This window comes from Oncorhynchus nerka, linkage group LG14 (genome assembly GCF_034236695.1).
Source record: "Oncorhynchus nerka isolate Pitt River linkage group LG14, Oner_Uvic_2.0, whole genome shotgun sequence".
NCBI classification, from domain to species: Eukaryota; Metazoa; Chordata; class Actinopteri; order Salmoniformes; family Salmonidae; genus Oncorhynchus; species Oncorhynchus nerka.
Genome location: NC_088409.1, coordinates 73,481,531 through 73,496,525, shown reverse-complemented (window position 1 = coordinate 73,496,525; position 14,995 = coordinate 73,481,531). Strand labels below are relative to the sequence as shown.

Below are 14,995 nucleotides of genomic sequence, written 5' to 3'. Positions count from 1 at the left end.
AGGCAGCAGCTACTCTTCCTGGGGTCCAGCAACATTAAGGCAGCTATATACAATTTAAAGTATTACATGACATTACATTTCATAACACATTCTGTTCCCACAGGCCACTACTCTGCTATCATATATCTACAATACAAAATCCATGTGTATGTGTGGATTTAGATACCTAGAATTTACTATTTGTAATGCATGTTTTTTTAGACAAGGCATATATCATAAGCTATAGAGTTAACTTGAAATATAAAATATTTGTATTTAAAGGTTCATACATCAGTGTGTCCATTTCAGACATGTCATGTTGATTCTGTATGCTCACAATATCATTGAAACCACTGCTCTCTAGAGCTATCTTCTAGAATGCAGTTTGTAATTGCTCTCACCATCTTCTGTTTATCTCTGATTGATCACATGTGAATGTATGGGTTTGTTATGGCTGTTTGAATCATATGAATTGCTTAACTTCCTTCCAAAACTGCTCTGTTCTCTTGTCCCCTTAGTGTCTCCCCTGAGTACCCCTGAACCACAGGTGCTTCTTACTCCACCACGGTGCCTCACAGCCAATCGCACACAGCACGGCGTCCTGCTCACATGGCTCCCGCCAGCCAATCACTCCTCGCCTGTCGACCGCTACATCATGGAGTTCCGTCTCGGAGAGAGGTGGGAGGTCCTCGACGATCTAATCCCTGCCGGTGAGACTGAGCTGATGGCCAGGGACCTAGTCCAGGTAAAGGGCCGTACATACCTCGATGTATAAACAATGCTGTCTGTTTATAGTGACAACTGCCAACGTGTAATTAGTGTCATGGCTCAGCTGTCTACAAGATAATAATGAACACTTTACAAATTACTTGTAAATCCTATATAAATCATTTAAGGTATACCTTCATGTATACTCAAACTGTTATTGCTATTACTTTGCTAATGGCAGTTGTTTTGGGGTAATGACACCGTTATTTTGAGACAGGGGTTATGCTGAGGGGAATTGGACTGTGGATGTGTTATGTGTGTGGAATGGACAGTGGAGGAGTGTGTTGTCTTGTGTCCCTGGCAGGAGTCCTGGTATGAGTTCAGAGTCATGGCCGTCATGGATGACCTCATCAGTGACAGCAGTAATGTGGTGGGAGTGTCCAGCACAGGTAAGTGTTACACCAAATATATTACACTACAATTCAGAATTAGATTAAGAGTCAATTCAAATAATATTCCCAAATAACTACAATGGAATGAAATATTTTTAAATGCTGCTGATATGTCACTCCATTAAATCCATTTACCTCAATGAGATTGGTGAAGTTCATGATTTGAAGTCCATTTCCACCCCCCCCCACCCCCCATTTCTGAACCCCTGGGTACCTTTTCCACTTTAGATCCCTTCCCCCCTACGGAGGTGACTGAAGAGGGGTTGGCAAGGCCCGTGGTAGCGGGCGTCGTGGCAACCATCTGCTTTCTAGCGGCTGCGGTGCTCTTCAGTACTCTAGCAGCCTGCTTCGTCAACAAACAGCACCGACGAAAACTCAAACGCAAACCAGGTATGCCTCCAATTCATCTAAGTGTCTAACTTCTACTGTCCATTCACTGGTCTTGGTTGTAATCTCTAAATCTCTGTTTTGTCTCTTCTAAGACCCTCCCCTGTCTGTAACACACTTCAGGAAAAGCATTGACTCACCGTAAGTACTAAAAACAAACCCAGAGAGATTAAAAAACAGGAGCCAACCTTTTGAGCTCATATGCCGATTCACAATGCAGTAGTCACTGGATTGAATTTAGATGCAACAATAAACTCCTCTTTACCTGTCTTAAGAGTTATTGTTATGGCCTCTGTTCACTTCACTCCTGTTCAGTACCAACTGTCAGGGCAGGGTATCTTTGCTAGGACAAGAGTATGGTTTGGATGTATATTGTGTGTATGTCAAAGGTTTGGAGAGAGGTCTATGTTAAAAGGAATTGGATGTGTTGACTTGCATTATAATGCATGTTCCAGTTGTTTATATCAGAATAGTGAAGTCTAGTCCTCTTGTGACTCCGTGATGGTCCCTCCTGTGTTGTGTGGAGGTTTGGCTTAGTTGACAAATGACCGTGGCCCATGTCATTTGTGTGTCTCCCACCGCAGGCCTCCTCTCACCCCCTTGCCCGGGGTAGAGCCCTGCTGGGACGCGCCAGCCAGGAGCAGCTACATGCCCCCACCAGCCAGCTCCCTGTGAGTGCTTAGCTCCTTGCACCATGCCACAGTGTGTGTTGTGCTGCACTACGCTATGCTGGCTTGGCTGCATGGATAATAAATGAATTTTATAGATTTGATTTACTTAGTGCTCTGCTGGCCTAACCGCATGCACAGTATACATTATATGCACCGTATAGGGATTTGTGTTTGCGTTGGCTCAGCTGCATGCACTGGACTGTGTATATGCACTCTATAGTTGACTGTGTTGTTTACAATGCTGCTCCTGGTGTGTGGCAAATAGAAAAAAAGGGCTAGTTGGATGTCATCTGCTTTATTTTTATGACATAAAAGCATTTGGCGCAGCATATGTTCCCAACAAGACAAATGGCCCTCGGTTTTTACCCAAGAGCAAGTAAAAAAAGTTATATGAGACGGTTTTCATGGCTGCTTGGTAACGGTTCCTTTCTCAAACTTTCGCTGGGGCTACAGTCATTAGCTTCAATGCTAGCAGAATGCACGGGATACTATCAGGTTGAATACAAATGAAACAGGTGTATTTGCTTTTGACATGGTGCCATGGCTTTGGATTTTATCTATCTAGCATAGTAGTGATGCCTACTGTGATTAACATGCTATTTTACTGTGTACAATTAGGCAGTTTATTGATGAATAACTACTGTTTAAGGGGTTCATTATGAAGACATCATGTTTGAGTGTCTGCCTCTGTGTTGGTTGTGTCTGACAGGCTGTCCTCTGGGAAGATCAGTCCAGAGAGCTCCCCTCCCGCCTCGCGGCCCCAATCCCTGTCCTCAGATGGGGCCCACGGCCCGGGCCTGTACGTCAGGAGGCTGCCAAGCCCTCAGAGAGACAAGGACAAAGAGCTCTCCTTCTACAAGAAAACCAAGCGTGCCATAGCCAGCAAGAAGTACAGCGTGTCCAAGCACGAGTCAGAGGTCACCAGCCCCATCGAGCTGATCAGCCGCGGTCCCGATGGTCGTTTCAGCATGGCCAGCCCGCCATCAGCCCACCGCCGCATCCAGGGCTTCCCATTCGCCGAGGAGTCCGACATGTATCCTGAGTTCCGGCAGTCGGACGAGGAGAATGACTTTGACCCCGGGCCCCTGCCCCCGATCATGGCCACGCTCCGACCACAGCTCTCCCCAACATCCTCCAGTCTGGAGTCCACGCAGCCCCCCAACTACAGCCCCCGCCTCCACAGGCCCATGGAAGGTATGAGCTTTGTGGAGGGCAGTGGGCATCATGCTGCAGGGCAGGCCCCAGCCTCCCGCTACAGGGATTTTCCACAGGTCCCTTTCTATGGGTATCTAGGCAGCCGCGGGGAATCGGGTATACCACCACCTTTTTACATGCCTGACATCAGTCCCCGTAGTTCCACTCTATCCTCCCCCCAGGCACTGCTGACGGGGGGCCCTACGGCTATCCCTCCATCCCAGAGGAGAGGGAAGAGATGGAACTCCATCATCAGTACACTGCCTCTGGCCATTCCCTACCACATACACACAGTACTCCCCCTCGCTCCCCTCGCTCACCTGACAGCTGGCAGCCTCACGAGTTCCCCTTCCTGGGTCTGGAGGGGCCCCACTTCATTTATCCACCTCACCACCCCTTACATCATCACCAGGACCTTCCCGATCCTCCACCGTACCCCCCTCTCCACTCTCTCCCCCCCAGCCGCCTGCACCTCCCCAGCCCTCGGCTCCTGCAGCTGGAGGTCCCAATGGCTCCACAGAGCAGGGACCGACCCCCAGGTCCCCCAGCTAGGCACTTAGCTATGCAACAGGCCCAGAGTCTCGGCCAGCTCAGACACACGTCCCATGGTGTGGGTGTACCAGTGTTGCCTTACCCTGACCCGGCAGCCCGTGAAGGGAGCCCAAGCACAGCCCGTAGCAGCAGCCCCCAGTCCTGGCTCAGCCCGAGGTCAGGGCGTAGGACAGACCCCTCCCTGCCCCCGCTGGTCCTCCAGCCCTCCCGCCTCTCCCCCCTCTCCCAGAGCCCTCTTAGCACCCAGCCAGGTTCTCCAGATATTCTAGTCCGCCCCCCGCCCCGCCCCAGCATCCTCCGCACATCCCACTCTCTGGAGATGCCTGAGATCACCCTGCACCCCCAAGCCACTGTCAGTTTCTCCCGAAGGTCCTCCCTGGCCACCTCCCCCACCCAGGGCCAGCAGGGAAGCCGCAGGCCCAGCCCCAGTTACCGTGCCCACATGTCCTATGCCTCCACCGCAGCCAGTTATCCCTCCCAGTCCCCCTCTCCCCCTTTGGAAGGCAGGGATGTGTTCGGGCAGTGGCCGTCCCAGAGAAGGACAGAGGAGGAGATGCTGCCCTCAGAGCCCTCCCAGCTCCAGATATCCGCCTCAGGGTAGGTGACCTACACCGGTCCGGCAGGGACAGCAACGCATTAACTAACGCACATAACAAACTTCTCCAACCTGGGCACTCAATTCTTAATGTATCCCCAGTTTATAGAATATGACCTAATGTTTTACTTTTGGCATACCAATAATGCATATTTAGGCTTATATGCAGAAAGCATGTATTTGCATCTGGCACACATCTGATCAGTCATAAACAAGTTATTAATAAAAAAATTGGCAATATACCCATCTGAATCAAGGCAAATTATATAATTCATACTCACTTTTAAAGTGTGTCCTTATGACACATTTTTAAATTGAACCCTAGAACAAAGTCACATCTGATTGATATTGATCTTTGAATTCTGTAATTATTATTTATAAGATATTTGTGTTTTTCTCTGTATGGCGACCCATTTTCAGAAGAAAATGTGATTTTTAACTGCCATAGTTCACGGAAAATACTGTTTGCTAAAGAAAATGTTGGCAGGAAGCCTAACCTAGAATGTGTAAAACGTTACAATTGCATTAAAATGCAATCTGCAACATAGGATTTCAGGTGGCAGACTTATGGGACCTTTGAGCGAATGCTTCACTAAATAATTATCTAGCATATACAGTGTTTTTTTTATTGATTGAAAACTCTGAATACTAGTGTAGTGAGGCAATATTTATTCTTACATATTTAGTGGATTTCCTTGTATTATTGCCCACCTATGACATCTTAGTAGAGGCTTTCCTTGACTGCTACTGTTTTTTAACTGGTGGTAAATGACACTGTAGCTAAACAAAAAAATTATGATTGAGTGAGACCTACACTTTGAGTGCCTTCCACCCCTCAAACAAAATGTGAAATGTACAAGATAGCAAAGTTATTTTAATGATATTCAGCATCATTATTGCCCACATAAGCCTTCTATTTCAGGAATTATCTTCACACATTTGAACATTTGAAAATCTGAGATTTATGACCAAACACCTGTTTTAATTTTTTTTTTAAACTTGAGACCATTTGGACAACTTGATAATTTATAATTATTATCTGTTACGCCCACATAGTCATACAGTACATGCTCTGCAGGACAATAGAAGACATACAAGAGAGCAATATACCTGAGGCGCATATAATCCTCCCCTTTTGTCTGTATACCTACATGCTTCCCCCCTTCCCCCTCACACCCACCTCCTACCTTTCTGAATCCCAGGGATTGCCAGGTTAGCGTAAGAGGTCATGCTCTTTTTCCACCCCTTTACAGTGTTGTGGTCATATGGGCAAGTATAGTGTAGGGATGCTGGTTTGTACAGTATGAGAGCTCAGGGGTCTTACCTCATCTGTTTTTGATTGATCTCAGCTATCTGGGCAGCGTTGTTGTGAGACGGTCCCCTACGCCGCAATAGGTAAGGGTCGGACCCATGTCGGAGAGGGGAGGCGTCAGCAGGGGAGGGCTCTAATCACTCTCTCCTTTAAAGGGGAATCGCTGACTTTGGGTTGAGCCTCTTTACTGGATTCAAGTTTGCTAGCTCTAATGCTAACTGCTAACATACAGGTTACATTTCCTACAGTTCCTTGGCACAACATGCCTGCTGTCGCGCACAGTGATTAGGCTGGTGAGCAGTATTAGGAGCTGTTTTGGACTGTGGAGCAGTATTTGAAATACAGGCACGGTTTCCCTGCACTCAAAAAAGCCTTGAATCAATAAAGGACCCAGATTACTGATAGACTGGAGTATTCCCCTTTAAAGTTTTGTTCCATGTGCAAAATGCCATGCATGCCTTCTCTAAATATCTCTCTTTTGACTCAAACGTATAACAATAATTCTCAAGACTAAATTCTTCGTCACATTCGTCGTCTTAAGTGCTTTCGTTTCTGTCATGTGACTGTTTTTAATGGCCATTTCCTCTTCCTGTCATGTGACTGTTCTTTAACGGCCATTTCCTCTTCCTGCCATCTCCTCCCGTCAGCATGGTGAAGCCTCTGTACACAGTGTTCATGTTGATGAAAGTGTGCTGTACAGTGTTCATGTTTTTTGGAAATGTACTGTAGCTAACTCACTGTGGCCCCTGCACACAGTATTTGTGATTATGAATATCTCCTATTTATCTAACGAGGAATGCTTTAATTCTCATATTTGTCTCCCCTCTGCTAATGGCTCTCAATCTCTCTCTCTCTACAGTGATGATGGACAACACCTCTAAAGCTTTGTGTTCCTACAGTATGCCTTTTGAAACTATATGTTTTGGTAGAATCACTTGACTTTAGATATCGTCAAGTTAGGTTTTGAAGCAGGTGTATTCAATCCATTAAATGGCAACAAACATTTAATCTCATGAACCTGAACGTAAATGTTTGGTGTTGATGAGGTTATTTGGGGTCTTAGTATCATTACTTGCATCTTTCTATGATGGACTGCAAAACAAGAGTATTCATTATGAGGTAAAAGTCTTTTTCAAAACAGATACCTTTCTGTGTAAAGCTCATCAACGTCCTTCAATTTAACACGGATTTACAATTAGCCAATGATAGATACTGCTCATCTTTAACACATTAAAATATATTCAGTATTAGGGTGATTTTGATTGATATGTCATTCATTAAATGAAAATAATCCACATACTGTAATTCTATTAAAAGATGAGAATCCTCTTTGTTGCCCTACTCGATGTCATAAGGTGAATGCACCAATTTGTAAGTCGCTCTGGATAAGAGCGTCTGCTAAATGACTTAAATGTAAATGTACTCAACAAAACAGACAAGCCAATGATTCTCACTGTAGAGCAAGAGGAGCAACTCAGTAACTATAGAAACGGAAGCCTTTCTTATGTAAACTGTTATTACAAATACAGTATAGAGATTATTTTCATTTATGGGTATCTGAAGGTGACAAATATTCCTTCATAATCTTTTTGAGAATTAACACAGTTCGTCCCATAGTACTTTATTAATTCCTCACAATCTAAAGCCAATGAATTTCTCAACAAATCATCAGTTTATTTATGGTTCAATATTACAGAGCCTTTCGGAATCAATGTCCTCCTGACTCCCCATCTGACTAATCACTGAGAGGATAGCGCTCCCCAGTGGTGAGTTAAAGTAAAGCATGTGTGTTGTGCCTGTCTTCTCCTCTTTCTAGGGAACCTCTAGGTGCGTCTTGTGATCCTGCCGGGTCTGAGAGCTTACAAACACTGCTACACCACTGTATTACTAAAGCCAAGAGAGTGGCTGCCAACACCAATAACAACTCCACTTCCAGGAGAAGAACAGGTCAGTCTCTGAACTAAAGAATAGGCCACACCGACACACAACTGTTAGAAGTACCAATAAGAATAACATTTAGTGAGTTCATTGTAGCCTTGTCCCAAATCCGTTTGTGCTGTAAAGCCAAATCCAATCATTGTCATGCTTATGTATACTTGTTGGCTTTACAGCACTTAGACAAGTCAGGGGCCATACGAAATGCTTCTGTGTTGTATCCTCAATAACACCACCTCTCCCTCACTAGGTGTGTCTCCCTCTCAGACCCAGCAGCAATCCCAGACTACCCCGGCTCACAGAGAAGATCTCTACCTGCACAGGAAGAGGAAAAGGCAGAACAGGAAGAGCCCGTATCTCTTTTTGTCCTCCCTCCTGCGCCGCAGCAGACGCTCTGAGGAGGACCAGGCGGCCATCCTGGCCAGTACAGACTCAGACGGGCCCAACTACGGGACCCTACACTGACCACTGACCAGTATGTCCACTGCTGTCACTCACAGATGGCCCACGCCATGGGACGTGACTACATTGACCCACCAACCTAGATCTCCCTAGAACTCCCAAACACTGATGATGATAATCATATGATTAATTCCATTTAGCCTTTGGTAGTGGATAACCTGTCTCTAGCATTTTTCTAATCATTTAGAAACAAAATACAGATGTTTTCCATGTCTCCCTGAGGATAATGTAGTGAGGGTCACCAGATAAAACATCTGTAATGTAAATAAATTAAATAATGAAAAGGGGGAGAATCTCTTATATTGTAGGAAAGTGCATTTGATCTAAATAATTCACAACACCTTAAAAGTCACTGGTCAGGAGGAGTCTATCTGAGGTGTTACAGTGACGCCGTGGACTATAAAACCTGGTGCGTTCCTTAAACAAGGACCTAGGTCTACCTTTCCTACAATTCAAATAGTGTCAGTATCTAACACAGGGTTCTTATCACAAAATATACCTCAGAGTAAGCGTAGAATTGCTGTAATTCTAGTGGTATATACTGTACGTATTTTACATTATTTTTCAAATGAAATAAATGGTGTATATAGTATCATACACTTCCCATATGAAATGGATGCTATGGCCTGAAATCTGATTTTGATCCGCATCGATCGATCCCAATCTGCATATTTTGCTTAATCCCAAAATGATATTATCATCCAATACAAGGCGTGATATGATATTGGTACATTTCAAACCACTAAAAGACATATCCTCACTCTCTTGCATGTTGGCTCAAAGCCTTTGACCATGTGATCACATCCAGTAAAGTTGAGCCTATGTTCTTCTTGCTAAGACATACAGTAACCTTGTGTTCAAAAGAGGCCAAATATACACTTGATAGGGTGAGGACAGAAAAGGGGTGAGGAAATGTGATGTCTATTCAGTGTTTTTCATTAATATGGAGGAAACCTCGAGTCACTTGTGGAATATGGCACATCTCTAGGTGCCTTGTTTGCCTTTTCTCTCTTGTTTTTGAAAAGTGAATTAACTGCCTTTTCCTTCGCCTTCACGCATTCTCTCTCTCTCTGTTGGGACTCATTATAAACTCCAGTCTGACCTGGTGCAGACTCAACTTTTTCTGCCAAGGACACCTAGCTGTGAGGAAGTGGTACTGAAGGTGCATTACTCTGATTCTTTTATTAAAAAAAATATCTTGACTGTGTATATTCTACTAATAGAACAGACCTATAATAACAATTAGTGATTATGATAAGTGTTATTCATTTCAGGTTTCAAATTGTGGTAATGTTATAACATAGATTAAAAAAAAAATCACAATTAAATCAACATTTAATTGTAAATGGTACAGAAGTAGTTATTATGCAGAAAGTGAAACTTGCCATTGATGTTCATATTTCAAAACAACTGTAATACTTAATACTGTATTGAAAGATCTGATTGCTGTTGATTTATTATGCGATTTTAACCAATGGGCTTGTTAGATGACAAGTGACAACATTTGTGTTACAATAACTAAGGTGAAACTCAAGGTGGGGTGGCTGTCTCGACTCTCGACTGTTTATCTCTCTAACAACGGTATAATATTACCTGCTAGCTATTTCTCTGTATGTTTATTCATTTTAACACTAACCGATAATGAATGTATGTTTTGCTGTACAGGAAATGAATGTCCTGATGTCACAGTACAATGGATGACCATTCACATGTGGTGGTATTAAGTTTAGGTTTAATTGGCTAGTTGGCACAATATATTGATTTGATTTATCTCAAGGTACTAGCTGGTTAGCCAAGGAAGAATGCTTTCCTTTACACTGATGGTTACTGTTAGCATTTTCTTCTCACCCTGTAGACTAGGCCGTCATTGAAAATAAGAATTTGTTCTTAACTGACTTGCCTAGTTAAATAAAGGTTCAAATAAATAAATAAAAGACTAGACCTATTAGAGAGCTTTACGCTTACACACTGACAAGATGAATCACTGGAAGACATTGATGTTTTAAACCCATTTGTCTGACTTGGAGTCACTTTTATCTCTACTGATAGCAATTCAGGAGTTGAACTAGCCATAACAACTCTCTGAATGTATGTTAATTAATACCCTCTCTGCTTACTATAGAATACAATTCAGTGATCAAATCATCAACTTTATCTGCCCTCTTCACTCACTTTCCAACATATTTTCTTTTGAATTAGTGAAATAGTTGTTTGAAATTGATACATCAACATGCATATTCTAAGAATTGGTTATATGTAAGATATGAGGAAAATCTATATTTATAATGTATACATGGTGTGTACTGTATTTGTAAAGATGAAACTAAACAGAAAGATTTGCTGTCCATGTCAATTATGCTTGAGGACAAAACTCTAGATGCAGATTTAAAGCAAATTATATTAGATGTGATGAAAGTATTTGCTTTAAGGTATGAAGTGGACAATATTTATAAAACATCTTAAGGTGCCTCTTTTGTCATATTTTCGGAGACATTGTTTTACATTTATGGAGAAGTAAATGTTAGCACAGAACCAATGTGTTATTGTCATTTGGGTCTGTTGGCTGCACAAGTTCAGTAGTATTTCTTCTGTTGTATAGTATGTGAATGAATACCAATTTGAAAAGCTTTAGAAGCATCAACGTGTTGTCGCTGGACTAAACCTTATCTGGAACAGAAAACAACGTTTCTTTTCTCACGAGCACACAGGTAGATTCACTTATGATCACTTGCCTTCAGATGTCCCAAGTATGAGAAACAAAAGAGAGGCCACATTTTTCATTGAGCCACAAACAATGTCATAGTTATGGGGTACTGTATGTGCTGCAACCGAAGTCGTGTTTACATTAGCTAGAGATGACGTACGTGATACTAGGACGTAGTTGCTTTCAACATTATGACTTGGTGCTATGTTTAACTCTGTGGTGCTGTAGATCAGAGGCCTAATCTCTTGAAGTCCTCTGTGTTTTACTAACTCAACTAGTTCCATCGTTGTAGGTCCTATTAGTAAACTAGTGTGATTGGCAATGAGCAAATTGTATTGATTGTGGAATCAGATAGTGGCAATAGATAGTGTGGTGACATTCAAAAAATACATCAACGAGACTTAGAACAATGTAGCAATGGAACAATAGTTAGTTTCCGTCTCTGTTACATCCTCTGTCTGTGCTTCCAGGGTACCCTCTCCAAAGTGTTGTACTTGTGTTGAAGGGGAGATATAATATCCAGATTAGATGGGGAAACCTACTTGGTGTGAAGGTATTGATCAGTACTTTGGATCAGTATTAAATATGTAACAGCAGACAGGGGAGGGAATCTGAGCCTGTGGTCAGGGCATGATAAGGTTGTTCTACACTACACACTTCCTACAGGTCAAAACTATTTTTGATTGACAGCACTGTTTTCAAGCACACTACTGCAGGGGCATAACCTTCTTATGTGATATCTCTCCACTGTTGTCGCAAAGTCTCCTATTGGGGGACAGTATTGTACAGTATAGCCAATAAGAGTATTCATCAAACAGCGTTTGTATTTAAGCTGATTCTTCTCGTATGTTTTGGTAAAGCTGATTCTTCTCGTATGTTTTGGTAAAGGTATTTCTGACACATTCTCCATGTAGAATTTTACTAATGTATGTAGTCTTCCGGGCTCTTTTGCTTAAAAAAAACATAGTATGTAAGAGGGCTACTTTGGAGGTACAGATGTAGGATCTTAATTTGAGCCAGTTTGCTACTGCAGGAAAATAAACCCAGCAAGAGAAAATGTGAATTATTATAACGATTATATTTAATGGACATTTTTTAGGGGTTGCAAAAATGTTCTTAAAGAGAAAATAAAGTCTGAAATATCAAAGTGGAAATTACAAACTTCAGAAGCCTTTTTAAACCTCAAATACACTACAAGTCTGAAATATCCTGCATTGAAGGAAAGTTCTCCTGCAACAGGGCGATCAAATTAAGATCCTGTTCTGTTAGATCGACTTTTGTTTTGTGTTTTTCTGCCCTAATGCTTTTAGTGCAGGAGCTGGTATGATTATACTTAGAGCCAATTTGATTTAACTATATTTATCTTGCATGTAGAGACAATACAAAAAAGCCTATTCAGCAATCAGTCATAAACGTTCAACCTGGTTGTGATCAGACAGAAAATGGAATATGTAGAATTGTCTATGTTCTCTGTTTTTCCATGTGTACCATCACTGAGGAAATAGAATGTATTATTACAGTACAATAAGCGCTACATCTTTGACTGTTTTAACTAATGCTCCTCATCCTCAAGCCAGTAGTGGTTAAAGGAAGAATATGTAGTCATGTCATAGCATATTTCATCCTTTGAGCCGTGTGCGTGCTGTATATCACACGTTTCTATATTTTATGTTGTCTTCTGCGCATAATCTGTTTCAATATGCCTTTTTAACTGAAACAATTGATTGATATCAGACTGTTCATGTGTAAATATTCCGAAGCAAAAACATAAAATACCTTTGACTTTTTGTCTGTTTTAGAATGATAACCTGCTGATAATTTGGAGCTTCATCATTCAGTTCTTTTGGATTGACATCAGGAATTATTTTCCACTTAACTTTTATGTGAGCAATTAACTCATCTACTGTATGGTGCTGTACCAAAGCCTTATGTAAAATACTAGTCTGTGTTGATTTTCTCTTTTGCCACTGTTGTCCAGGGAATTCAATATTGCCTGGGATCACATGTTACTCACTTCATGTTCAACTGCCATGGAACGTTTTTCTTCAGAATAAACCCTGATACCACCAGTGGCTTCTAGATGATAGGTGACAGAAGCTTATGACCTGTGGCATAGGCTCAAGACAAAGTGACATAGGTTTATTAAAAAAGGCATTGGCAAATTTTTTGTAACATTGGCTCATGAGCGGTTTGACATAGACATACAGCATGTTCTATGATGATCCATGGCATGTCCGTGAGAGGTGGAAAGCAGCGTTGCGTTCATGTCCATCATATGTCCATTTCCAACGCTTAGTCCAATGTAATATTTTCCTCTCAAATTTTTGTATTTTGATATAATAAAAATCTAAAACATGCTTATGTATGTGTTTGTGTTAATTTTGGATTAACAAACTAAAATGGATTTTCTGTCTGACCTTCTGTCTGAACTGCAGAGTTGTAGTTTCAACTACTGGACACAAGGTGTGAGTGTAAGAGAGCCAGACACCATGACTGGGTGCTGGATAATTTATCAGGTCAGGAAAAAGTATTTATTTTGAGTATTTATATATATTATCGTGAGGCTATCTAGTCGGATGTATACAGTTCATACAATTGGTATATAGTGAGTTATAGAAAAGTCTGACCATACAAGGTACTGTACGCCTATATCAAATTAAGATGATGTTAAATTGAAATCACTTCCACAAGTTGCTAAGTGGGATTATTTCCATTTATAGTATATAACAAAGTATTTTTCAATTACTGTGTGAAGGTCAGTCATTACTGGAAGGTCAGTCATGAGTCTAGTGTTAAGATAACTCCACCACCCAATGACCAAACTGTGGAGAGATACTGACAGTGAATGATTGGCCTTTGCAGTAATGTTCAAATTCCTTTCTGGCTTTGCAAAAAATTATCCCTTTGAGTCTGCATATACACAGAATATACCAAATATTAGGAACACCTTCCTGACATTAGGAACACCTTCTTGCTTAAAAATATATTTTTAATCGGTCTCCTCCCTTTCATCTACACTGATTGAAGTGGATTTAACAATAAGGAATCATAGCATTCACCTGGATTCACCTGGTCAGTCTATTTCATGGAAAGAGCATATGTTTTTAAGGCAATTTAAATTAAGCAAAAGACGTTTGGTCTCTTAGGCCTTATTGTTGGTAATAGGTACACACAGATGATGTCATTAGTATATCACCTGTGTTCGGTGTGTTTATCTTTATTTTACAAGTTAAGTTGAGAATGTATGTTTGTAAATGTATTATATAGACCTTATAGACATCATTGACTTTAAGTTCATATACAATGCCTTCAGAAAGTATTCAGACCCCTTGACTTTTTCCACATTTTGTTACGTTACAGCCTTATTCTAAAATAGATTAATCTACACACAATACCCCATAATGAGAAAGCAAAAACAGTTTTTTCAAAATCTGACTCAAGTGACGCACCCCTCCTAGGGACGGCATGGAAGAGCACTAGTAAGCCAGTGACTCAGCCCCCGTAATAGGGTCAGAAGCAAAAAATCCCAGTGGAGAGGGGAGCCGACTAGACAGAGACAGCAATACCGGTTCGTCGCTCCAGGGCATTGCCATTCACCTTCACACCCCTGCGCCAGTCTACACTCAATCATAGGACCTACTGAAGAGATGAGTCTTCATTAAAGACTTAAAGGTCGACACCGAGTCTGCATCTCTCACATGGGTAGGCAGACCATTCCACAAAAATGTAACTCTATAGGAGAAAGCCCTGCCTCCAGCTGTTTGCTTAGAAACTAGGGACAATACGGAGGCCTGAGTCTTGTGACTGTAGCGTATGTGTAGGTATGTACAGCGGTACCAAATTGGAGAGATAGGTAGGAGCAAGCCCATGTAATGCTTTGTAGATTCGCAGTAAAACCTTGAAATCAGCCCTAGCCTTAACAGGAAGCCAGTGTAGAGAGGCTAGTACTGGAGTAATATGATCAAATGTTTTTGGTTCTTGTCAAGATTGTAGCAGCCATGTTTAGCACTAACTAAAGTTTATTTAGTCCTTTATCCGGGTAGC

General features: G+C 41.8%; 1 protein-coding gene across 1 annotated transcript in view; it reads left to right on the top strand.

The window, feature by feature from the left end:
- LOC115141855 (protein turtle homolog B-like) overlaps positions 1-13,308 on the top strand; it is a 79,171-nt gene extending 65,863 nt beyond the window's left edge. Inside the window, 9 exon segments of the mRNA XM_029681140.2 lie at positions 498-724; positions 1,052-1,136; positions 1,368-1,529; positions 1,622-1,667; positions 2,111-2,197; positions 2,907-3,565; positions 3,568-4,540; positions 7,667-7,797; positions 8,036-13,308. Of these exon segments, the coding sequence (XP_029537000.2) occupies positions 498-724; positions 1,052-1,136; positions 1,368-1,529; positions 1,622-1,667; positions 2,111-2,197; positions 2,907-3,565; positions 3,568-4,540; positions 7,667-7,797; positions 8,036-8,250 (2,585 nt within the window). The 3' untranslated portion in view covers positions 8,251-13,308.
- Positions 13,309-14,995: the final 1,687 nt, after the last annotated feature.